Source organism: Culex quinquefasciatus, chromosome 2, assembly GCF_015732765.1.
Source record: "Culex quinquefasciatus strain JHB chromosome 2, VPISU_Cqui_1.0_pri_paternal, whole genome shotgun sequence".
NCBI lineage: Eukaryota > Metazoa > Arthropoda > Insecta > Diptera > Culicidae > Culex > Culex quinquefasciatus.
The window spans coordinates 208,081,907-208,108,909 of NC_051862.1; the positions used below are offsets into that span (position 1 = coordinate 208,081,907).

The window sequence follows — 27,003 nt, forward strand, 5'->3', positions numbered from 1 at the left end:
AATATCGGCAGAAGTTTCCGGGTGTTGATCATAGTCGATGTTGCTGTCGACCACTTGCTGAAACTGCTGCCAGTCAACGTTGTGGTAATCTTTCCGGGTTGGTTGCCGCTGCGGAGTAACGGAAGCTCCAACCTCCACAACCACCGGATAGTGATCAGAACTCAACTCTTCAAACACCTCAGGATGAGCCACGTTCTCAGCCATATTGGTAATGAAGAAGTCGATGATTGAGTGATTCCCAGACCGAGCCACCCTCGTTGGACGATCCGGACTCACAACGTTGTAGTATCCGTTTTGCAGATCGTTGTGCAGAATCACTCCGTTCCGATTCCTCCTGCTGTTGCCCCAAACTTCATGCTTCGCGTTGAGGTCACCAGCGATGATGTACTTTGCGCTCCGCCGTGTCAGCTTCTGGATATCGCTCTTCAGTTTTGCTGCTGAACCATCTCTGGAATTCACCTGACGTGGGCAGTATGCAGCAATGAAGAGTACTGGGCCAACCGAAGTGGGAATTTCCACCCCAACGGCCTCGATGATGTCCAGCTTGAAGTGTGGCAGCCGGCGTGGCTTGAGATCACGATGAACAGCGACAAGCACACCTCCTCCTCCAGAGGTGGTCCTATCGAGCTGCGTCGCGATCTTGTAGTTTTGCAGATAAACTTTTTCACCGGGCTTCAGATGAGTTTCCGTGATGGCAGCTACGTCGATCTCCTTCTCGCGAAGAAAATCCACCAGCTCTAAGTTCTTCCTCCTAATGGAGCAAGCGTTCCAATTCAGCAGCTTGAGGGACCTACGATCCATACTGGATGACGAACGAGGTCAGCACTTCAATCTGCTGGGTCTTGGTTTTGCATCCACGCAGTGCAGCGGACATCTGTTTGAAAATATTGAGGAGTTCGGTTGAGGTGTAAAGATCATTACCATTTTCCTCAACTGCTGGTTCTTGGGTTGGTCTTGGCTCCTGGCTGAAGCCCGGTGGTGGCGGTCTCGGCTCCTGGCTGGAACCCGGCCGTGGATGATTCATCTCAGCTCTCTTCCTGGGATCCAACGGCAACGGTGCCAAGTTCGGGACCTGGCGTCGCGGTTGAAGAGGTGGAAAATTTTGCTCCACCAGGGCTGGAGGAGTTCTACGACGCTGAGGCTGATTCTTCGTCGATGCTTGCTGCCGAATTTTCACGAACTCAGCTCTCTTGGGGCACTTTCGGTCGGTTGACGAGTGCTCACCGTTGCAGTTGAGGCACTTCACCAGCGAATCTTGGATGCACTGGGATGTGATGTGCGCATCGGTACCACATTTGGCGCAACGACGCTTCAGGTGGCAGTTCTTACCTCCGTGCCCGAAGCCCAGGCAGTTGAAGCATTGTGTGACGTCACGATGCACTGGTCGGTATCGCTCCCACGACACGATAATGTTGAAAACCGCTCGGATTGCCTTCAGCTCAGGAAGCGTCGTCGATCCCTTAGCCAAATGCAGCAGGTAGAGCTGGTCACGGTACTTGATGTCTTTGTTGCGTCGGCTCATTTTGTGCACGGCCAACACATCCAGTTTCAAAACTTTTAGCTCGGCAGCTAATTCCTCCACTGGCATGTCGTACAGACCTCTGACGACGATTTTGTACGGCTTATCCATGACGACATCATGGGTAAAGTACTCCGCCTCGTTTTCGGTCAAGTAATCCTTGACCAGTTGATAGTGCTGCCTGGATTGCACCAGCACCTTAAATCCGTCCTGACACAGACGAATGTTGCCTTGGACTTTCCCAGACTTGATGAGTTCAACCAGCCCCGCACGAAAGTCGATCGTTGTTGCTGATTGCCTCGCATAAAAAGGAGGCAGTTTCTCCTTTCGCTGTTTCACTTCATTCTCCTTTGCTTCCGCTACCTGGTCCTCGTCAGGTAGTCCGGCGAACTTGTTGTTCTTCAAAAGCTGCTCCTCGTGCGACGAAGAGTTCTCCTCCTCCTCATCCATCGGTACAGTACCGTCGCTCTTTTTCGTCTTTTTGCTGTTCGATGTCACTTCCAAAAGCACCTTCCTTTTGGAAATTCCCGGTTTTTGGCCATCAGTTGAGACCTCAACCTTCCTTTTGGAAATTCCCACTTTTTTGCCTGCTTGAGCCGCAGGTAGGGCAATATTGCCGGCGTTTTGCGCCGGGACGCGACGAGTCATGTTGATTCAGACAACCTTCACCAACGAATGCTCGGATAACAATGACGGCATTCTTTAGCTTTTTCAAATCTGCCGATTCTGCCGTGAGGCATTTTTTGCACTTTATAGCACTTTTTTGGTTTGTGAGGGACGCACGTCTGCCTCGCTTCTCTGCTGATCGCAGACTGATAACTCGTGATGGTTACAAGTAAACCTCTCTACTTTACAGATTTTTTTTATAAAAGGCTCTGTTTTCAAGACATAGTCACCGAAAGTTTGATTTTAGCGAAATACTTGCAGTTTTTCGGTTTTTAAAAATTGTGACCATTTCTACAAATATTTTTTTTGAAAAGTTCAGAAAATTTGCTATAAAATTGTCCAAGAAACATTGAAGATTGGACCTCGGGTTGCAGAGATAACACCGCTTTAAGAAAAAGAAACACGAAAATTGAAATTTTCAAAGTCTCACCCAAACAGCCCACCATTTTCTAATGTCGATATCTCAGCAACTAATGGTCAGATTTTCAATGTTAAAACATGAAACATTCGTGAAATTTTCCGATCTTTTCGAAAAAGTATTTTGAAATTTTTGAATCAAGACTAACATTTTAAATGGGCGAAATATTCAATGTTTGTTGAATTTTCTATAAAAACCCCAATAATAGAATTTTCAGAGAACTGAACGTTCTCACAATCGGGGTTTCGTGTAATCAATTATAGACTGTATAATTTTTAAGCCAAACCGTTTATTAATCTCAAGGGCAAATGATCATCACTCAGAATACTTATTTAATTAAATTCAATAAAAAATGCTCTAAAGTTATTGGGAAATTTATAATTTCAACATTGCTGAAAAGAATTATTGAGAACCACTCAAATTTGAGCTGGATTTTTTTACCTGAAATCGAATATAATGTGAAAAGTACTATAATAATAATACGAGTGAAGTTTTTTTCGGTGCATGATTCGATCATTCGAAGTTTCTAAGAAACCTTCGGGTAATCGAATATTATCCGAAATTTCGGATAATCGAGGCTTCGGATGGTCGGGTCATACAAAAATACTAAAATTTGTATGCCCCAATCTCAACCCCAAACCCAATGTCACCCCTGATGCCGGTAATCGAAGAATCTATAAGGAAACATGGAATTTTCCCTATGTCAATTAATTTATGAACAGCCTTAAAGTGGAGACGCACTATCTTCAACTCACCCAAACCACACCAACGTCAACAAGGCAAATCCAAAATACCTCTTCTCCACCGGTAAACAGAGTCCTAACCTGAGAATCGCTCTGATTTAGGACCATCATCACCACCGTCGTCCTCACAACAGTGTGCAAACACATAGCCCGACTCGTCACTATCTAAGCTCCTGAAACTCACCTCACTCTCTCTTTCCTAGCTCTGTTTTCGTGTGGTGCCCACGATATCCTTATTTTATCTATTCCCTCTCCGTATGTTGCTACGAAGGTCCTGCCAGGTCCTACCATGGGGTGGTTGTTGTCGAGGTTGTTGTTGTTCGTCCTTCTCGCTTCCTCCCTCTAACCTCGGTTGCTCAAGCTTGTGTTTGCTAGTGTGTGAGATTTTCGCTCTCTGAGATTTTCCTCGTGTTTTCTGGAGAGAGAATTTTCGTAGTGTGTGACAAAACATGTATTCGATTCTTACGATTCTTTGGCGTGGTGTGTGCGATATGAGTGTTGTATGAGGATGGTTGGAAGAGGATGGTCGTCGTCGTCGTCGTCGCAGCATGGTGATGATGGTCCCCTACACGGAGTGTGTGATAATTGCATGAGAAGAATTTGTTAGTCTATTCTTAGCATCCCGGACAGACAGACAACCCGCGCGAACGCTCCTGACGAAGGATTCGATTCGGTTCACCATAGTTCGTGAGGTTTTGAACTCTTAGTTGATTAGCATAAACGTCGTGCGGGTTTAAACAGTGGACCCCACCCTCAACCGGTTTGTGGTCACCAGGAGTGTGTGGAGGTCGGAAGTGATTTAAAGGCTAATTTCGCCGTCGACACGCGACCCAGCGCAAGTGGGGGCAAACAGTGCAAATTCGGTGACCAATTGACCACGTGTGGCACGTGGGGGTACGTGCGTGCGTGAATTTTTCGTGTGCAATCGATTTTCTGAGGAGTCGCCCACCTCCCTCGGTCGTAATCGTATCGAGGCCAGGATTTATTCGGTTCTCTTGATTCGCCTCCCTCGGTTTCTTTTATGGGTTTTCATTAATTCATCGGTGAAGTCGTGCGTGCGTGAATCGTGAATCTGAGGAGTAAGGAGGAGGAAAATAAACGAAGAAATGATAAATAATTCTAATTAGGATATAAATGCTTTTATAGTGCCCAGATCCCCAAGTGTGTACGAATTCTAATTAGTGGATGAAGTGGCGGATTGATCAGCAGGTCAGAACGCCGCAGCAAACCTTCGTGTGATATGGTTGATATCGAATTAATGATGCCAGGTACGGAACAGCCACTTGATTGCTCAAAACAAATCACTTCACTGATCAACAAAAATGTCAAAAAAGTTTTAGTGGAGACGCATGGTGATTCTCAACTCAAACGCATTAAATATTCTCGAAAGTTCAACTAATTCAGTTCTTCAGGGTACCAACAACTCTCAGAAACATTCAAAAAGTGCCAACCTCTGTAATGACTCCCAGGAATCAACTGCCCCCGATAAGGACCCACAATCTGTGAGGAGGTTTGACATTTGATTGACGACGACATGGCTTTCGCCTTTTTTTCTAGTCGAAATGACCCGTGCGTGAGGTCGTAAAATTCGTTTGTTTTCGCGAGCGCAAACTTTCACATTCAAAAAAGGACTCAATTTAAGGGAAAGAGACCTTTCGTGGCCAGTTCAATTAATTATGATTAAATACTTTCTACGCAAAACCACCTGCTTTGGGGGAGGGAGGGCGCGGGGACTTGCCGTTATCAGCCGAGTGGATTTATGGGCGTACGGATTGGGAAATATGTTTTTACCAGCGAGATATCGGACGACGACTGGGGCGGTCTTTATGGACTCTGAATAATTGGCTTTATTTTCTGTTAATGTCAGAGCCCCGACGGGAGAACGCGGTCGTTATCGGGAGGTCGAGCGCGCGCGATCGTAAACTAGTCTAAATGTCTTTATTTGGCAAGTGGTGATTGTTTGGCGGTTGCAAATAATAGTAATTGAATTGGGTTAACGGGCGGGGAGTAGAACTTTCTTCTGAGAAGTTTATGGAGGGTCGTAACTTTTTGCTTAATAATGTGCAAATTTGGAGTTGATGTTTTAATCAGTTGTGACATAGTTGCATGAATTTAGGGGGTTTGTTATGGGATGATATAGTGCCAAAACTAGAATTTGAGTTATTGAGATACTTTTTGCTTTCGATGTGTTGTATAAATACAAAATAATTCCTATTTTCTAATGTATTTAATTTTGGTAAAGCTTTTCAATTTAGGTCAACATTTTTGTTTCAAAATATTCTTTTATTTGGATGTAACAAACATAGCAAATTATAAATAGATTGATATATTTTTGAAATGAATGATTTTAATAAACGCTTTTTTATTGTACCAAAATAATACAAACTACAATAAAGTGGATAAAAATGATATTAACTATCAAAAAAGTTCTTTCAGAATATGGCATTAATAGAGCTCATTAAATTTATCAAACCCTCTTAAAATTTTATAAATTTTAATACTACTTATACTAAATTCAATCAAACATGAAATTTCTTTGAAATATTGAATATTTTAAAAAAATACGATTGTATAACGTTGTGCATAATTTATCACAAATTTGAACAGTTTCAAAATGGTTTACAGCTAACAGCTAGATCATTATTAACGTATGAATTCAAGCACACTTTGTTTAAAGACATTTGAATCAATTTAGCTAAAAATTTAATAAATTTTTCAAAGGATACATTAATAACTGATAAATAAAAATTATCTTCTCAATCAATGAAACAAATTAACTTACATGGAACAGACCTTTTCTACAACAGCTCGTTATAATTTTTTCTTAGAAAATTATCAAATTGAACACAGGAAATGATAATTCTGTAAGCTTTCTGCATCGATTTTTTTTTTAATTTAAGCTTATCACTGCCATTGGTTTTTCTAAAGGTTGCTTAAAAAACAAAACAAAATCTCATCAAAATAGAAGATTGCTAGCTGATCTAGCTGAATATTTACTGATTTAGCAAGGAATTTAGCTGATTAAGCTTAGTAATTTGCAGAAATTTTCGAATGTCTTCAAAGTTTTTTGCAAAGTTGAATACGTTGAACACGAACAATATCGATAATACAAATTGAAAATTAATAATTATTCGAATAGTGTTTTGTCTGTTATGTCACCATCAGCGGGGTGACATTGGATCTGGGAATTGAGATTGGTTCAAATTATTTTTTTTATGATTTTTCAACATCTTATTTCTGTTTGAAAGGTTGTTTTGACATCTTAAGCAAACTTTGCTGTAAAAATCATGTTCCTGGAGCAAATCTTGTCAATTTTTAGGCTCTACATTCCCGATATTTGATCAAGATAAAGTTAAAATAATGCTTCAATCTCAAATTTTTTGAGAAATTTTCGTCACTTCACCTGCAAGTTTTCACCGACAGCAATAAACCCGACCAGACCACCAGCGGTGATAACAACCAGGGAATATATTGAACTTCTAATGTGTCGGTGACCATCAACCGACATTATCCTATCCAAACAGATCCTAAATCCAATCTCATCGCAGCTCATCCACACAGCTCAGGAAATCGTGCAATAAAACTAGTTTTTAACAACGTCACGCCAATTGCACCGGCATTTTCCGGCATTTGTTTACCTCCATTCACAAATTAGACCATCATCATAGAAAAAAAAACGAACCATCCTAAACCAACTGCGCTCTCTCTCGGGGTTATCTTTGAAAATCAACGAGCCACATCACTTCCTTTGCTTCCTTCTCCACCGAGGGTTTTGCTTTTTTTTTAAAGGTACCTGTTGGATAAATAAACCATCAAGATCTGCGCTCCATTCTTCACCGTTCTGAACTCACAATGGCCCGCGTGGCCAACAATAGGCTCATCCTAACCTCAAACCTGCTCCGATTCAAGCGTTGCAAGCTGCTTCCTCCGCAGAGACACCCGCGTGAATAAAGACGTCGTCGGCGTCAGACAATCCAAGAAGATCAAGATCTGCAGGAATACAATGGCCCGGCTGCGGACAACAACTTCCGATTTTTTTTCGAATCTTTGAGGCAGAAGCTCGGGTTTCAGCTGATGTGAAAGATGGAATTTTGTGAATGGAGGAGGATCATCCTTGGACGGGGCAGGAATTTCAAGGATGATAAAAGCGGGCAAGATTTAAAATGTTTTATCTGATTGCCTTGCAAATCGGGGCTCTCGTACGGGATGGGAAATTGAGGACAGGATGATGTTTGTGGGATTTGAATGAACTGTGGAAGAGATGTGGTAGAGATTTGGCGGAGGACAATTTCGGTAGTATAATTCTTGATGCCGAAATAACTCGAAATTCGAATTACACTTTTTCATAATTTCGTAGCCGGCCTAAAAATATTTGATTTGTTAATAAGAAGCACGCAAGATTCACTTCTTTTGATAAGAAAACGTTGTCTTTCCTTTTTTGACAAGACAAGATTACCTTAGAGACTTAAAGGAAGCGACGAACCTCAAAATTTCCCAAAAATAAATGTCGTTACAGCTTTCAATTTCACTTTCTCCCGCGAACCGTTACATTCCCTCAAAGGGTTCATCCTGATCCGCTCCAGCTGGTTCCCGGCATCTGCTACAACTGACTCGCATACTTCCGAGCCCAAACCATCCCTCACCGTTAATCGAAGCGTCCCAAAACGTGTGTGTGTGCCTATTGATCTGATTGGTAGGATTGTCGAAATTGACTCTCCTTCAGGTGTGATCGACATGTTTGACATCTTTGCCAGCGCTACCTTCCGAGATTGAGCCATCTTCCGAGAGGAGATTAAAGATCCCCGGAATTGGCTTCCCGATGGGCTACGGAGCGCACCCCGGAGACTAAACAAACAATTTGAGCAGATTAGAGCGTCCCATTGAGGTTGAGGCGCGCGGGGAGGAAAAAAAGGTGTCGGGGATGAAATTTCAAACCTCTCAAGATCGGTACCCTTTTCTCGGCTGCGCCGAAGTCCTTCGACGTCTCCGGCAATGTTTACGACTGTTTATTTGCTTCTGCCCGCCGTGTCGACCAGCTTTGGGCCGATCAACGTCGTATTAGTTACAGTTTGGTGTAATTTTTCCTGGTTTTGCTTTTTTTTTGCTGGGGTCCTTGCGATTTCTTCCGGGCTTTCTTTCGTGAGGATTTGGTGGCAAGAAATTGCGAGCGCGCACCCTTTTGTTCCGACAATGGACAATTAGAATAAAATTAGTTTACTTAATCGCTGAGCGATTTGAATGGATTTGCTTACGGCGCAAACAAGAGAAGGCTTGTGAATATTCACAAGTGCCCGTGGGTTTAGGAATCTCGGTGGCACGAGAGTTTGTTGATTTCAGAAGGTCGTCGATTGAAACTGATACCCGAGATTTCGCCACTTTCGGAGCGATTAATCGCGTTGACTTGGAAAGAAGTCAACAAGTGGGTTTAGGGACAGAATCTGGATTATAGACGCTCTGATTGTTCTAGTTTGGTGTAACATTTGGGGGGGAGTGGTGCTGTCGACGGCGTCATCTTATAATTTGTGTGTCATAAAATAATTTCAAGATGATGAACTGAGGGGCACATTTCGAGGGAAGATTTCGTCGGGTAGAGGCAGATTCTTTCTCAAGTGATGTTTACACAACTTGGTTAATTGAGTTTGGGAGTCGTAAATTTGGTGCGTTTTGATGATGATGTGGTGTCAGCGCAGAGTTCTGAACCGGACGGAGTCGTTTGCAAATACGTCATTCGAATGAATAAAAACTACGAATATTGAAGTACTGATAAGGACAAAGTTGCACAAATCTCCAGATGGTCAACCACGAATCACGTCAAGATTATAATTTTTGAATCACGGTACTTTTCTGTCGAGATCTTTAAGTCCAAAGAACCTACGCGACGCGTCGGCTCCGACCTCTTCCGACGCAAAACCAGAGATCTGATAACGGGGCTCATGAATCACGCACTCGAGCAGTTTTGAATTAAGCCGTCAAAGCCGGCGACACCCCAGCTCAGTCTTCGTCGACCATCCACTCGCAGCGCTTACATATCAATTATGTTTCCTAACGCATTATGATTGTTGCGCGACACGCACTTGAGAGTTCTAGCTCCAGAGTTCAGAGACTGTTGTGACGGTTTCAAGAGTGCCGTTCTCATCCGACTGTGTTTTCTCTGGTTTGCTTTATAGGCAGCAGCGGAGACGAATCGGACTCGTCGCGCGGAGTTCCGTCAAGCCTAGAAGTGCCTCCGGGTCTGCAGGTGATCCCGCTGAACCACCACCTCCACAACAGCCACCACAGTCACAACGGTGGTGGCGGAGGATCGGCGCTGGACGAGCTGGCCCACCAAGAACGACTTAAGGTAAGGCGCGTGCAGAAATTGCAGTCATTGGAGTTGCTAACCTGCTTCTTTCTTCCCGGATTACAGCAGCTGCAAAGTGCGGAACAGTTCCTGCTGCAGATGGCCCGGCTGCAGCGTCCCCACCGGACCTGGACATCCACCAGGGCTCGGTGGTGGCCAACAAGCCGATCCCGAAAGGAACGCAGTACGGACCATTTTTGGGAAAGTTCTTCCGGGAGTCGCTGGATCGACGGCAGGTGAGTGTTTCTTTATTCTTATATTTTTAAATTGTCATAAAACAGATGAGGTTCCAGCTTTTTCAAGATTTTTCTGTAATTTTGAACTTTTTGAATGAAATTACTTTAAAAATTCTAAATTGTTTGCAATTGTTTCATATGTTAAAAAAAAAACAAATTAAAAATCCAGATCGGTTCAACCGAAATTGTTGTGGATATTTTTTAACATTGTCTTACTGAAATATTACATTTTTATAACAAACATTTTTGCTTAAATTTTGTAATTTTGAGTCTAAAATTTTGAATACCTTGCAAAAGGTATGTAGTTTGTTAACAACTCAAAATTGACTTCATAAGTTCATACTTTTATGGGGTCACCCATAAACCACGTAGAAACTATTCTGAAAAGTGTTGACCCCCTTCGTCCTTGTAGAGAATTGCTCGTTCTGTTTATGAATGGCAATTTATCAAGAAATTTTTCAATTTGTCCAATTTATTTTTGTTTATTGTTCTGTTTACGTAATCCCGATCAGACGGAAATAACTTTGGAATAACCATTTATGATATTTGAAAATACTAGGGCAATTACATCTTATGTTATTCATAACAGGATTTGTTAGCCGTCGTTTTGATTTTTTTTGTTGTTATTGTTTGTTATTGTAATAACAGACTAATAACGTTATTTTAACAACTAATCTTATCATCGCAATAACAGTTGGAGGTATTCTTCCATAACAAAAAACATTGTTCCCAAATTCCCGGGCAGACGGTAAAAACAAAATTCTTGCCATATTTCAATAACAAATGCTGTTAAAATTACAAAAAGTAAAAACAAAATTCTTGCCATATTTCAATAACAAATGCTGTTAAAATTACAAAAAGTGTTACGGAACAATCCATTTTTGCATAAGAGATTAAAAACAGTTTATTTTATCATAACAAAAATTGTTATTGGTCTGTAATTGGTTGAAACCCAAAACAACTAGGGAATAATATTTTTTGTTAAGGAAAAATAACTCCAACTGTTATTGAGATGATCGGATTAGTTGTTGAAATAACAAAAAATAATTACAAAGTTTTGTTCGAAGAATAACTAAACATGTTATAAGTCTGTTATTACAATAACAATCCAATAACAAAAAAATCATAACGGCTGATAACAAAACTTGACAAACAAAAAACATAAAATGTTATTGGCCTAGCATTTTCAAATATCAAAAAATTGTTATTCCCACGTTATCTCCGTCTGCTCGGGTTGGCTTTCAACCAATAAAATTTTTTGTTTTGATAACATAAACTGCAAAAATAGATTTTTCAAGATGATTCCATAACATTTTCTGCCCGGGATATCTTTCACAACCAAGTAAAATTTCGATATCACAGCTTCTGCATAATCTGCGAAACAAAAATTTTCTAAAACTTTTAATATGTTATTGTAATGTTCTTGAGAAAAAATACAAAGAACAGTTAAAATTAGAAAATCTAAGCCATTTAACCACGGTCGTCCGTGATTTAACCTTAATTGAGATGTCTTCAAGCAGATCTAACAACTTCCGAGATTAAATATCTTAAAGTTGAGGGACGATCCCACAACACTGATTTTCAAACTTGTGGGCGTAATGTTGTGACTGCCTGAGGAGGGTTGATCTCGGTATTAACTGGAGATAGTCTAGGCTCCCTAGGACGATGGCGGGTTCACCTCCCTTTGTTCTAGCTCCCGGACTACGACGTCGTCGGTTACGCATCGTTGGAGCTCATCGTCGTTCACGACGTTGTCGCCAGACCTGTTCCAGGCAGGATGATGGGAAGAAAGGGAAAGACGCGCTCACATAACCTCTCGCACTAACATCATTAAGATATCGGGGGAGGCAGACTAAAAGCTGATGTAGTCATTATAATTTTATGAATGAGATGATAATCCGAGTGGGTTTCCGGGGAAATAATTGAAGTCGTTTGCTGGGATTTGCTGGGTGGTTGGAGATGTTGAGATTTGTGCGATGTTTGAGGTATAATTGTCGAATTAATTTCACAGACATAAGTTCTGATTTGAAGTCCAGATCTCATTTTCGAACCTGTTTGTTCTCCAGATTACACTGGTAACGACGGGATCAGATCAAACGTATCGTCAATCGATTCCAATGCTGAATCAGCAGATTGACCACCTTGCAACAATGGGTCGCACCCTCGTCCAAGTTCACCACAAAACGGACCATTTCACCTAGTTATTAAAATCACTTGCACTCAGCTGTAACCGATCCCTGCCGAAAAGCCACTGCTCACAAATCCAAAACGCAAACCTCTGCCAGTTTTTTTTTTTCGGAAAATTCACGCCCGGCTGTGTTTACCCAAAGCCGTCGATATCCCCGATGTGTGATGGTTTCACGGTCGATGCCACTCTTTTTTTGTGCCGACAAAGCCATTCTGAGCGCGGATTTTGCAACAATGTGGTCCAATTCGGTGGTTCAACCGACGCCGCAGAATCTGGTGGTGACAACTGTTATTGATTCTGCGGCTCGCTCGCGGATTGTGTTACACGAAATGAGCAATCAATATGTTGCGATTTTTGCTTGAGTTGGAGAGAAATCTGAAGTTCGTTGAGGCGAATCCCGGCGTGTCAAAATAGAGGGTGATTGATGATGTCCGGGACCTCCTTGAAGAAACAGTTATCCCTTAGGACGCGACGACACTATTAAGTCGATCTCAAAACAGACAAACCTCATCCATTTAGCAGCGAGAAAGCTTGGGTGGATGACTTAATTGAAAAATTGATTCGCCCTTTCTTGTGCTACCTTACACAACAAGGATCATTAATTTTCTTTGCGTGAAGAAGAGAGCAGAGTTTGGGTGAAAAATCGTTTGTGGTAATGATGGTGCCAAAAGGAGAAAGTAGCTCTCTGATTGAGATGAAGTTAAGAAGATACAAATTTGGGATGCTTTGTGCGCAGCTTCCGGACCGGACAGAAACCCTGAAAAGCATCCCAGGTAGAGTTTTTCAATTTTCGCAAGGGATGACGCGGGCTGATGAGTTTCGTGACAGACGTCCTAATCGGATGAGTTTCGCATTGGCGAAAACGGCCGGGCCCGATACAGATCTTCAGCTGACAATCGCCGGACACTTCCTCTTCTCGTTGAGTCGGTTGATCGATGAGTTGGAGCGAAATCGGATGCTTATCAAATTACGCTCAATCTTCGACCAGCATTGTGCAAGCGCTAATTGTGTTTACTCCCAGCTATTGCCGTTTTGCAACGCTGTTTGTGTAAACATCAAACACACTCTGGAGAAGGTCGTTACGACGCGAATCTCTGGAGACTTCGTCTCAAGCAGATGTTGACAGCGTCTCAGATTGACGAGACATTTAAACAACTGTACCGCTTCTCCAAGAAATTCGCAACTTCTTCAGAACCATCGGCTCCTTATTAATTGCCGCCGAATGACCCAGCATCTTAGCATCTTTGTACCACCTTCAAAGGCCAAAATTACTGCTAAATTTCCTGCCAATTCCAAGTGTCAAGGGATTATGACAGCTTTCTCGCAAATCATTACCATGCTGTGGCGGTGGCGGCGGCAAAAGACAATACCTCCCGGTCTTATCCTTGATGAGACGAATTCAGTTCCAGCAAGAGTGTCCTTCGAGAGGTCCTAAGCTGGGAGTCGCACGCAGGTTCTCGACCAGGTAGCTGTAGCTAATTTTCATATTTCATTCATTGTTCGTCGCTCCAGATGGGTAATAGATATGAGAGGAAACGATTTTCTATCTTTTTCTCCGACTCTCAAACAAAAAAGAGAGCTGGTCGAAAAGAAAACGGTAAAATATTAATACATTTCTGGTGTTCTGGAGATTTGCCAGAAAGGGAAACCCCTTTGTATGTGTCAATCAAAGAAGCGGGATCTTCATCTTTTTTCCTGGTTACTTTTGCCGAAAGTGTCACTTTGAAGGGATGCTGGAGGTGATAATTTAATTTACACCTGGCTTTTCGGGAGGGTTTTTTTGTCACTCCTGGTGGACATCGAAATTGAAGTTGATCCAGAACTTATCCTCAGCTATTGACGGCTTTTTTAAGCTGATCGGTTTGAAAATGCTCAGATCTTAAGAAATCTACTTTAAAATTCAATTGGGAAAAAATACGTATTTGATCTCAAGTCACGATGTCTGTATTGATTTTAACTCTAAAGCATCGATTTTTTCAACTTAACAATTGAATAAAAATTTATAATAAATACTATACTTCTTATTTTGGAGTCTTGGAAGTTTGGTAGCCAAAACGTCTCCAATTGAAATGATTGAAAACAATGTCTGGCATTGGTAGCCAACTTTCAGATTTGGTGGTGAATTTGGTCATTCACGACAAAACTGTTCTGAAATGCATAATAAAAATTTATGTTGGTAAATCTGTTATTTTTGTTTTTGGTAGCAGACAATGATAACCATACCATAGCAAATGTGAAATTTGAGACTAAATTAAAGCATTGGTAGCCAGATATTTTATCGGCTACCAATGCCTCGATTTCAGCTTTGGTAGCCACATTTAAATAACATTAAACTTTTTTGTAATGGTCACCACTGTAACCATTGCTACCAATTATTTGGTAGCAGGACCAGAAAATCTGGGCAGCATATTTTAATTGTTTAAAAATCGCAGTAAGAATAAAAAATTCAAAAGAAAATATTCAAGCAATGGTAGCAGATTGAAATGAATTGGTAGCAAAAACATCCTGTTCCTTTTTTAACCAAATTTGGGATTTTTGACACCGGATTACCCTCTAGCGTGACGTTTTTTAAAAAGTAAATCCGTTGGCAAATGCTGAGGTCTTAAAAGTCTACTTTTAATTTCATTTATTCCATCTTATCTATAGAATCTATAGAATTGGTAGCTTGGTTTTAGAATTAATAGCTGATTAGCTGAATTGGCTAATACAAATTAATATTAGCAAATCTGTCATTTATGTGATTCTTTTCAAATATTCGTAGCAAATGTGATTTTGAGAGTAATTCTAAGCATTGGTAGCCAACTATTTAAGCGGCTACCAATGCCTCAGTTTGGTATTTTGTTAACGATTTAATTGGGAGTAGTAAATGTTCAGCTTAGGTAGCCATTTTTAAATAACATTACACTTTTTGTTATGGTAGCCACAATAACCATTGCTACCAATTTAGTCATTGGTAGCAGGACCCGAACTGTTTCAGATTTGGAAGCAAATTTCAATTGGTTTAAAATTGGCAGTAAGGATAAAAATAATTTAAAGAAAACATTCAACCTTAGGTAGCAAATTGAGATAAGTTGGTAGCAAAATCTTCCTGATTATTTCTTTTTTTTTCGAACAAATTTGGGACGTTTTTGATCTTCTTCCGGACACCGGATTACCCACCCAAAACCGGCTGCTGCAGATCACAGCGAGAATCCCCTGCCAAAACTGTCCCAAAAAGAAGCGGTAGCAGTTTGACAGAGGCTGCGCCTCATTCGACATTTATAGGGGGTAATTTGTGTGTTTATTCCCGGGGATCTTCTGCCGCGTGTCCTTGCTGCGTGTAATAAATCTATTTGGGTTTCGGTTTAAGGCTCATTTTACGTTGTTTCGCCCTGTTCTGTTTTTTTTTTCTGACGTTCAGTGATCGTCAGATGGCTCCGGGAGAGTGTTGATTTGAGTGACAACCGGTGTGAAATCCAATCAATTTCTGGGGTTTCGAGGATTAATTATTTATTGGTGAAGAGATCTCTCTTTTTGCGAAATTTGCCTCAAAAAAAGTTGGGAAAACACTTAAGAAGATTAGAGCGGCAGTAGCGTGACATCTGAGGAGTTGGTCGTCATCGTCGAAGAAAAGACAAGATGCTACCCTTTTAACTGACTGCGACTAGTTTTCTCTCACGGAAGCAACGGTGGATGTCCACCGGGGATGTCAATCAAACTGGCACAATGTTGACCAACGTTTTGTACCGCTGACAGCGGAGAGTCCAGTTTGACTGAATTAGCATATTGAAAGGGGGCCTAAATGGACTGTAAATTTAACTGACCACTGGATATCATGTTTCAAGAGTTGGGTTAGTATGATCTAGGATAGTTTCAGATTTTACAGCAATTATTGATTGCGGTGACTTTTTGATTACCCTTTTTTCCACGCGGAAGAGGCTATCACATTTCACAAACCGACAAATCATTCAGCTGTCAATCAAACCCGCCGGAAATGTCTTACAAGGATTCGATAAATCACAAAGTTTGGGCGCTCGCGAAGACCGTTAAAATTTTAATTTCCTACCCCTCAAGGAGGCAGCACGCGCGCTGTGTACGACCTCCTCGGATATAATTGCGCTGGAGCAATTACTATTCGTTGCACGGCGCTGAACTTCCCGGCAGAGAAGCAATCTATCTGCAGGAGCAGCTGTCAGCTTGTGTCTTTGCAATAAAATCTCAAAATTAACACCATCGTCATCCCGCTTCCAGAGGGTTGTTGCTGCTGCTGGTGATAAACTTTAATTAAGCGCTGAGATTTGAGGAGTGAATCCTGAAGACCGCCCAGACAATGACGACGGCCGAGGGGGCGTCATATTTTGCAGTAATTAAACGGAATTAGACTCGCTCAGCCGTAAATTAGCTGGAAACATGGATGGCAGAAACTGTAAACTCATTAAAATTTGAATGGTTTTGTGGAGTTGTGCGGGTGGAAAAACTAAAATTACTCGCGTAGAAAATTTGTCGGGTTCTGTCATGTGTGAGATGTCACAAACTACAAATGAAAAAAAAAATCAAAATTTCATCAAGGATTCGCCCCTTTGTCCGACGTAAATACAGTTGCAAAAATTTGTAGAGCAAATTGTTGTCGTCGGTTTCCCTAAATCCTCTACCTTTCCCATACCCTCGGAGTACAACAGAAGCTCGGGGAAAAACTTTATCCTTTTCGGGGAAGGACTCGCCAGCATGCAAAGGACTCATTACAACCGCAGCAGCAGCAACAGCTTTGATGTGTGCACGGGACTCGACATTCTCATTACATCTCGGAGTCACACAGACTTGCTGGCTGTCGCCACCGAGACTGGGATTAAATTGGCGAACATTCGTCATTTGAATACATGTGAGAGCTTGTGTGGGGGTCTGTAAGGAACAGAAGTTGTGAAAATCAAGAAACATAGTAGATTTACCTTGCAGGGAGAAAGGTTTTCTTACATAAGTCGTTCACTCACTAACTCACTCATTTATTAACTCGATCCATCACTTACTCACTCACTCACTGCCTCACTAACTCACTCACTTTCTTCACTTCACTGCACTAACTCACTCATTCTCTTAATCTTGTACTTTCTCAAACAATCACCCACTCACTCACTCACTCTCTCACATACTCCATCATTCACTCACTCACTCAATCAATCATTCACCCACTCACTCACTCTCTCACATACTTCATCAATCGCTCACTCACTCAATCAATCATTCACTTATTCAATCATTCACCCATTCGCTTCACAAACTCACTCATTTTCTTAATCTTGCACTTACTCAAACAATCACCCACTCACTCACTCACTCTCTCACATACTCCATGATTCACTCACTCACTCAATCACGCACTAACTCATTCACTCACTAGCTCAAGAGATTTAATCATAAAAATATTTTTTTGTTACTTTTCAAGTGTTCTAAAAATTTTTAATTAAGTAAACTTTTGATCTCAACATCTCATTTTGATGAAATGAGTTTGTTTCGTTATTTTTTATTTGGTGAGAAATGCAAAAATTTGGAGATTTGATCCGATTGAAATAATTTCAAGAGGAAATTGCAATACTTTTCATGAGCGATTTTTTTCCTCACCACTTTTCACAACGTAATCATCGTTTCGCGTTTGTAGTTGTGCACAATCACCCACACATACACACTCACATACTTTTTTCAACCAGACCTTCACCATCATCAAACCAGGGCTAAATGAATATGTTGGAGCATGAATTTTTAATCATAATTTTATTGCAACTTTTTAATTTTAATTTGTATGTGCAGCGCACGGTGGTGGTGCCAATTTTTCATCCGGAATTAATTTGTCACTTTTGTGTGTGTGCGTTCAGGTCTCTCTCTCTTTTTTGTACCCCTGTTGACCACACACACCCGCGTGCTCCCGATTTTTCTCATTAGCGTTACGCAATTTGAGCATTAATAACAAAAAAAGAACAGCGAAACTTTTTAGTGTGGAATAATTTATGTCAAAAGGATTTTCCCCGACCATTACGCGCGAATGAATGGTTTCAATGAAAAATATCATTATTGGCTGAGGCGAATGAGCACTGACCACGCGAATCCCATTAATGAGATGTTTGGCTGTGCGTGTGTGTGTGTTTGTGAATGTGGGGTTTGATTTTTCAATGGTGGTGATGAATTATGGAAAACTTTGAATTGATTTTCTGCTCGGGTGAGCGTGATCACGAGCGTCGGGTTTGTGGGTATTAAAGTGATTATTTTTAGGATAATCGTGTTTGAGTGGGGTGTTTTCCTAAAACAAGCTTGCTAATGCACTGTTTGTAAAAGTTAGAATTATGAAATTGTTTACCGGCGTAATTTTCATTTTTCCAATCACCTGTATTTTTAGATCGCTATTAACGTTAGGTAATTATTTGTTTATTTGAGTTAGAACGCAAAATAAGCTCACTGGAAATCTAAGCAGGTTTGTTTTGCCTAACTAAACAAGTTTGTGTGTTTTTATATGTTTAGAATGATTTTATAACTGTGATTTTAATGCTTTTTTTAAACCTTTCATGTAAACATTGGTAACTGATATCATCAAATTAAAAAAAACATAATTTTAAATTAAAACCTAAATAGTTTGACAGAATCGACAGTTGACAGATTTACTTACCCCGCAATTGAAGTTCACTATTAAAACACACTGCAATTCCACTTCAAAATTGATTTGATGGTATATTTGGCACATCACGGTTGAAGTCCGTACTAGAAGCCACAATCATCAATTTCATCAAAATTTACCGCAAAAAGCGCACACACACACACCAGTGGCAATTTTCTTACCAATTTAAATCACTCAGCCGTGCTCAGTCGGCAACCCGTGGGCTGAAGCGTAAAATTTGACTGTGAAAAATCGTCCTTTCGCAAGGCCACAGATCCACATCAGCCCGAGCCTGGCGCGCAACTGTTCCCAATGGATTTCGGTGCTAATCGAGCGTGCAATATGGCAAACACTCGGGCCAGATAAGGAACGCTAGAGTGGTTCATACTCGGAGGAGATCTCCTTCGTGATTGATAAACGATGTTCGGTTGAGGTTCGCCGAAATCTGGACTTGAAGTATCAATTATGAGTGCGCCTTTTGATAATGTGATTAATCCGCGTCAAAAGGCCGGACGGCGGAGTTGGGCACGTGGCCCGGACGCCATCTTGGAAGGGACTTGCGTTTTTTTATTTTATGTAGATGTCAGTGGATTTTTATTGCTGGACTGAGTTTTACGATCCGTCACTCCATTGGTCGCAGCGGTTGGCATTGATTACGGCTGGACTTGGCGACCAACTTGACTTCTTAGAATTATTGACTGTTGACAGTTGACAGCTTGTACTTACTTGATTTCATAACTCCAACTCACTTTCACACTTGTACTTACCGGTTCAGCCGCATTCATCATATCGACCTAAGCTCCGAGTTGGAATATCGAATTTGAAGTCCGTAATTGAAAGGTCATCGAACAAACTTTTCCTTACTAGGACCTCTCAACCTTGCTTAAGCTGTCAATGTCCGCAATATTTATAGCCCCCCCGTTTTACGACCCCCTAATCCACACACAGAGCGGTTACTCCGAGATTGATTACGGACTCATCGTCCAACGGATCGATGATAACGTCCTACTTCGCTCTGCAGAGCGCACGGCAATTAGAATACCCTAGTGTCGTCGTCGTCGCCAAGTGCCGCGATAAATCATGCCCCGGACACGCACTTGACCCCCGATTCCAGGCGGAGAGGGGTCAGCTGGCCGTCATCGGGACTCGACTCGTAAAAGGCGACTGAATTGTGTAATAATGCTATAAATTCGCCCTCTCTCTGGGGGTGGATCTAAGATAGAGGGAGGGAAACACCACTGTGTAACGGGGTTCCGGGGACATTATTGGAACGAGGGTGCGCTGCCACATCCTTAAATAATGTTGTTTTTGCCCGCTGTTGAGCGACAACGACGAGTATTATTGCCGTTGTAAATCTGACTTGTAAGGCCTTCTGGATTTTATGGGTGTCATAATCGAAGTCTTGCTACTGGCTAGTGTTCTTGAGGTGGAGACTTTTCTCTAATTGAAACTTCTTGTCCAAGAGTTCTGATTCGATAATCTACCAGACACCAGGGAACGAACATAGGCACCATGATTTGCGAAATATCAAAGGTGCAGTGCTTTAGTTGTCACCAGAACCCATTATTTTGGGTGCTTATAATAAGCACCTCAGATTGAAGGTGCTTATTTTTTGCAACGTTTTTTTTTTAATTTAGGCATTAGGTTGATGAAATATGTATGTAGATCAGGAGATAATTGCTGTAGCTGTTAGTTTATATGTCATTCTTATTGCTTCTTGGCATTTTTAGAAAACTGTAAGAATTGCCGTAGCATTTCCCTCAGCACGGATTTGACCTTGCGAGAATTGACGGATGACATTTTTGAAACGTTTCTCATAGAGATCGGGGATTATGTCCTGCGTTCAAAGTGGCTCTTCATTAGGTCTAAATAGCTCCATCAAGAACATCTTGTGTTACTCACGGTTCAATTTCACATTCTTCTGTCTCATCTTTTTGAAGGTTTTGGTGCCTCCACGCCAATTGACCCTATTCCGGTTAGAGGTTCAAATAAAGTCGCTTGAAGACAGTGTTTTTTACCAATTCGGAAGTCTGCTCAAAAATATGACTCGAAGCCGTCTTCTTCTCAAGAACTACACTCACAATTCGGTCACTGATGTCTAATTATGGCCACATTGTAACATGCCATTGCTCCTCAAGAAGTACAGAATCTGCTGGGAACTGACCAAAAACCAAGTTCTTAATGACAATGACAACAAAGAAAGACAAGTCATAGTTACCTTGTTTTGAAAATATGCACCAGCACCGCACCCAAATGTTTTAAAGTTCGGTGCTTATCGTAGTTACCTTACTACAAGTGCAGGTACTTATTTCCCTTCCCTGCCAGACACCGCAAGTCCTAATCCCGCAATTTGTTTCCCATTACGATTTCCCCTCTTCAATCTGGTGCACTTTCCGAGAGGGGGTAAAATCAATTGCCCTTATCACACAAATTTCCCCTTCGCCACGGGTTAAACGCCTCCAGCAGATCCGGCCTAATGTGGGAAATATGTTCCGTTCTCCACCTCCAACCTCCGGGGTATCGTTGCTCAGTTGTGATTAAATTATCGGAGGAGTGTTTTTTTAAGCTGCGGCGCACACCCTCGGTTCTTGGGAAATTCGATTGGCTTTTTTATATTTCTCAATTTCGGTGGGAATGAAGACGACGTCGAGTTCGACGAATCCCAACAATCGATCGATAATTGAACGGTATGAATTTTTAATGTCCGGAGAAACCTCTCAACCATAATTGCTTGTTTATTGACTGCGGAACTCCGGACAGAATGCTTGCTTTTTTTCGGGCCTTTGAGGTATGCAAATTGGTCGGCTTCTGAATAGATTTGACAGGGCTTGATTGACAGCTCTCGGGTCGGGATCGGGAGATTGATTTCTCCATTGTCACTCGTCGGAGGCGCCTCAGACCGTTGCAAATTGGATCTCACCGGACAGCGAACAGCGTGGTGTGAGTCGTTGCACAACCGACGCAACGTGTAGGCGTCACCGATTAATTGCCGCCAATTAGTCACTCAAGCTGACCACCGGACGACGCATCTGTGACAACGAGACCATCACGACCCGGGCTTGAAAAATAAATTGAAACCGATAAATCGTCGATCCGGTACGCGCCTTCTGCCAAAGCTGCGAAAGGGGACGACAATTTTTAATAACTCCATAATTAAGTGGAAAATTGGGTTCGTCCTTCTTCCGAGCAACAGCACCGGTTTACACGTACCACTTGCCAGTCTGTCTGCGAGCAGATCCTCATCCACGAGAAGATAGGCAAACGCTCCTAAATAAACACTCGTCGTCGAGTCAAGGGTACTCGACTTTACGAGTTTGGCTACCGCTTCGTTTGAAATGCAACCAAGTGCGACGAGTCGTCGCAGCGGCGGTGAAGATGCACTTATCTGAGAGAAGGGATTATGTCACTTTGGTTGGGAAAAGGAAGAGCGATTTTACGCCACTTGGTGGTCGATGACTTCACAGGCTGTGGCCTGGGAAGTCATTGATCTCTTTTCGGTTATTGACAGTTGACTGTTGACAGAATGTACTTACCTGACTTCAAATACTCATTTTTTGATTTAATCACTAATACTTACTCAGAAAACAGCTTCATTACACTTTCAAAATCATAATGTTCCTTAGTCGGCATATTGAGATTGAAGTCCGTAATCGAAAGCTAATGCAGAAAAAAATGATTGCCCCCGAGTCGACATATCATTTTTAAAGTCCGCAATCGAATGCTAATTCCAACAAATTTATCTTTTCCCACCAGAACCCGCTGCGACATCCCAATTGTCCCAGAAACGTTGCCCCGACTTGGTCACACTTGTCAATTTTCACTTTTACCCAAAAAAAGCCGACCGAAAAAATAAGCCATGTGACACACCAACCATCCCGAAATCCGATTTCGAATGATAGCTCACGTTCCGGAGGGAGTGCGTTTTGCATCCTCGACCGACCGCTGCTTTACGATCCGTTTCTCCGTCAGCGACCTGTTATTGAAAAGATCACGTACGAAGATCATCTTTCTATCGGAGCCGATGACGCAGACGGCGTCGTCGTCGACGTCCAGCCGCGATTCACGCATGTGAATCCTGGACGTGCCAAAATTGAAGTTTTCTTTCCAGCCTGTCAGGTCATAAAACGATCGGCAGACTGCAGCCGCTGGCCATTGTCCATGGCAGTTGATACAGTTTTTGGGACGAGCAGAGCAAAAAACTGAAAAGAAACCAATTGAAATGCGATCCCCGATGTTTTGTTGTGTTCGGAGCGGTAATTTTCGGACTGCGGACAGTGTCGTAGGTGTTGATCATCATTACTGAGCCCGGGATGGTTGGGAAGAAGAGGATTCCGGGATTATCCCGAGCGTCCGAGGTGTTACCGAGCCGGTGTAATCCAGCTGTTGTTTGGGTGGAAATTCAATTTTCACTCTGAATGGGATTAGATGCGGAGGAGTTCATGGGAATGGGCCCCGGAAGAGAGGGAGGTGACCGTTGCGTTTAACCGGGTGACCATGGACAGGACGATGATACGATCTTTGGTGCGTGATTGGACAAAGAGCTTTTCGTCCCCGTTTTGAATGCAGTTGTCCTGGAGATTTTTTTTTTGATGAGATTCAAGGAATTGAAACTTCTTTTGCTTGAATCCTTCAAGAAATCCATCTTAATCTACTAGTGACTGATGACTTGACAGACTGTACTTACCATTTGCTCTTCTTGATATCATAATTCTACACTATGTACTTACCATTAATCAGCAGCATTCAAATTCGTCTACCTTTTACTCTGATACATCAATATTGAAGTCCGTAATCGAAAGCAACCTCGTAGTACGAGGCTCGTACACAAATATAACACCCTGCTCTAGATAAGAAGCGCGTATGCCAGTTAACTGGTTTGCGTCCCCGCTATAGTAGTTCCCCAACCGACCACCATCGCTAATGTGGCGCTTCTATCTTTTATTCCAGTTTATGGACATGAACCTCCGCGGTTGGCTGGACGCCACGCTGGAAACGGCCAACTGGTCCAAGCACATCCGCAGTTCCGGCAGTTTGGCGGAGGTTAACGTACAGCAGTACTTCAAGGATGGTTATGTGAGTATTTTCTGAATAATTTTAATTTTGAGGTTATAATAATCTTTATTTCATTCACTCCCTCAGCAATGGTTCGAAGTGGTCTGTGATATCAGCCCGGGGCAGGAGTTGCTGCTGCGGCCGCGGCTGCACCGCGGAGATGATGACAGGAGCGACCGGGGATCGGGTGAGTAATACTGGGTCTTTTGTGCGGCCCTTAATAAGCCGTGACAGATGTTTTGGCAGAGGATTAAGTCGCGGTCTGACAAAAAAAGCAATTCCACACAAAGAGAGCATGCAAAATGCAAATCAAATGAACCTGGCCGGGATTACGCGCCGAAGTGTGCGCGCCCTGTAAATTAAATTTAATTTTAATCTCAGAGTTTAGATGTTTATCGCGTGTCGCTGAATGCAACAGCTGCGCTTCGAACAGTTTGCGTGTCGGTTGACGACGACGACCTCGCGCTCGCTCTGGTGGTGGGAGGTGGAAGCTCGTAGAACGAGATATGCTAATGTTGAGGAAGTTCGGTTATTCTTTGCCAACAGCCGTGAAAATTAACACACGTTGACTTCGACCCCTTTTTTTGCGGGAGCGATGATCACGTGTTTGGTTTAAATGGCAATAATAAAAAAAGTTAGGGACTGCGTTGAGGATGACATCCGTGCAATGATGCACGGCGCGATTTAGGACACGGTTCGAGAGGATTCGGAGGGGAAGTCTGCTCGCCTTTTGTTGACATTTATAATTTGCAAATTAGGTGACAGAGTAGAGCAGAGCGCGTTGCGCTTTGGGCGAGTGTAATAAAGTCGTAAAAAATTATTGTTCCGTGATCTGACAAAAAACCGTGGGACTAATCGATTTTGGGTGTGTGCGACACCGTTAGCGGGGCGGGAACCGATTGAATTTATGGGACAGCCCGAAAGGAGTGCAGTTTTGGTGCAGAACCGTTCGGTGACTGTTGGTGACAGATTGACAGACTGACTTTTATTCTTACCGGTTTAGAAATCTCTTAGGATTCTTCTTCATTACCGGAACTTCACACTTTTCTTCTTTTCTGGAACATCACGAACTTCACTCTTCAAACACTTTTGTACTTACCTGCTTGAGTAAAAAGATTAACGTCTAGCTAGGGTTCAACTTGAAGTCCGTACTTGAAGTGATTTCCTTAACATTTTTATTTTGACACTTAAACATTCGAACTTACCTGTTTAGAAATGCCGAATCACAGTCTAGATAACCTTCAAGTTGAAGTCCGTACTTGAAGTGAGTCTCCAATTTTATTTTATTTACTTTCCAAATCTTCGAAAAACCATCAAATTAAAATCGCACACGTGCCCGCACCCATCTGGGTGCCACCATGACTAATTCACCGGATGAAAATATTCTTGACCTCACGTTAGGGGAGTTCACAGTCCGTTACGACCATTACAAACAGTAGTCCTGCAACTACGCCAACAATTATGCTCGTCATTAGTGATCATCGTTCTGGAGGACTGCAGCAGCAATCATAATTTATGACCGCACATTCGATATCTGTGCAGCAGAATCACGGTCCGTGACCACGGCACACGTCCTTCTTTCGTAGGGGTTCCACCACGTTGGACAGATTGATTGTGGTAGATATCAAAGAACTGCCAGGACTACTGCCAAAGGACACTCTCGCGTGGCGGTAACGAACCTCAATTACGGTGGATGTTGGAATTATGGTGGCTTTTTGTTTCTTGATTTCTGTAAACTTTTTTTTCTCACTTTAATGATATCGATTCGGTAACATCTAAATTAGTGGGATTTCAAAAGAACAAACTCGGAGAATTGAAAAAAGTTTGAGGGATGTTTTCGGCCAGGGAAAAAAGCGTTTAAAATGTTGTTAATGATCGGGCACGCTTGTCCGGGATGATGCACGCGCCTATCTTCCCTCGTGCATCCCTTCGCCTCTACGGGAGGAAACCATAATTTATCAATTTACACCCAACAAAACTGTTGTCGCATCTCCGATGCCGTCAGGAATTAATCCCCTAAGTGTGAAATTACGGTTTCCACCCCAAAGCGGTTCATAATGATGATCCGATCGCCGTCATCGTTTTCATGTTTCCAGCCCTCCTTCCACCAATCCACGGTGTGTCCTATCATGCTCTAATCGCTGTTGTTGTACCACGTATCGAATGCAGCAACTCTCCGCTGTACAAAGTGTGAACCACGTATATCCCTGCTCCTAATCCACCCCTATATCGATGTTACGCCATACCCCCACACTTTCCAGTCAGATGTCAAGCAATCATAACTTCGGTGGCTACACATTGTATGTCACTCGCTTATCATGTCGCATTTTTCGGGCGCACAACAAATCCAGCAAACAATTAATGGGTCGGTCGAGCGTAATTCATAGGCTCCGCCAAAATGTGCAGCTCTCTCGCTGATGCTGGTCGAGGCCGGGTGTTAATCCTTTATGTCAACTAATAAACTGTCAGCTTTCGGTGATCTGCTCTGCGCTGCGAGTTGGGTGAATGGCCAGCAGTGAGTCGTGATCACTATTGTTCAGGCAAATATGTGGCAAATTCAATCAAGTCCTTAGATATTGCAGTTCGGGGGGTGCTGAATGGTGGTGGCAGCGCCAAGTTACGTGACCATTATTTCAAGGTTATAAGCTGCAGTGTCGATAGTGATGGCTACTTTCCCGCATTTCGTTGAGGTGATTTAACCCTTTTCGGATTGTCAGATGTTACGCACTTTTTGTGCTAGCGCGTGTGTGTGGAGGTGATTAATGGTTGCGAGAACGAAATCGATCTGCACTAACTTTGCTTTGTGCGCTGGAGCAGGGGGCGACAATATGCTGATTAATGATGGTGGTGGAAAGGTGGTGATGGGACTAGACAAACAGTACAATTCTGGGTAGAACTGTGGTGATTGTTGGTTTGGAAAGTATTTGAGTACAATGTTACCAAGAAATACTTGGATGTGCTTTTTCATTTGATAAAAATGCAAAATGTTTGATTAAAATTATTTATAATTTGTCTCTACAAATATAAATAATATGAAGAATTCACCTTTAATTTTATCAATCATGCAATTTATCATATGTTCAAAAACGTGAAGCAAAAAAGTTAGTTTAGTTGGGGAACAGCACCTAATTCCAGCGTGCCTCTAATGTTGGCAGGTCAGAACTTTGACATTCAATTAAAGCTCATTAAAAGGGTTTTCAACTGGAATCGAGTGATAAATAG

At 42.2% G+C, this 27,003-nt stretch overlaps 1 protein-coding gene across 1 annotated transcript in view; it reads left to right on the top strand.

Annotated features, from left to right (window-relative positions):
- The window catches only part of LOC6045612 (transcription factor hamlet), a 145,191-nt gene that overhangs the window by 89,085 nt on the left and 29,103 nt on the right, over positions 1 to 27,003 (top strand). Inside the window, 5 exon segments of the mRNA XM_038255970.1 lie at positions 9,514 to 9,686; positions 9,753 to 9,801; positions 9,804 to 9,922; positions 23,677 to 23,802; positions 23,869 to 23,968. Coding sequence (XP_038111898.1) covers positions 9,514 to 9,686; positions 9,753 to 9,801; positions 9,804 to 9,922; positions 23,677 to 23,802; positions 23,869 to 23,968 — 567 coding nt within the window.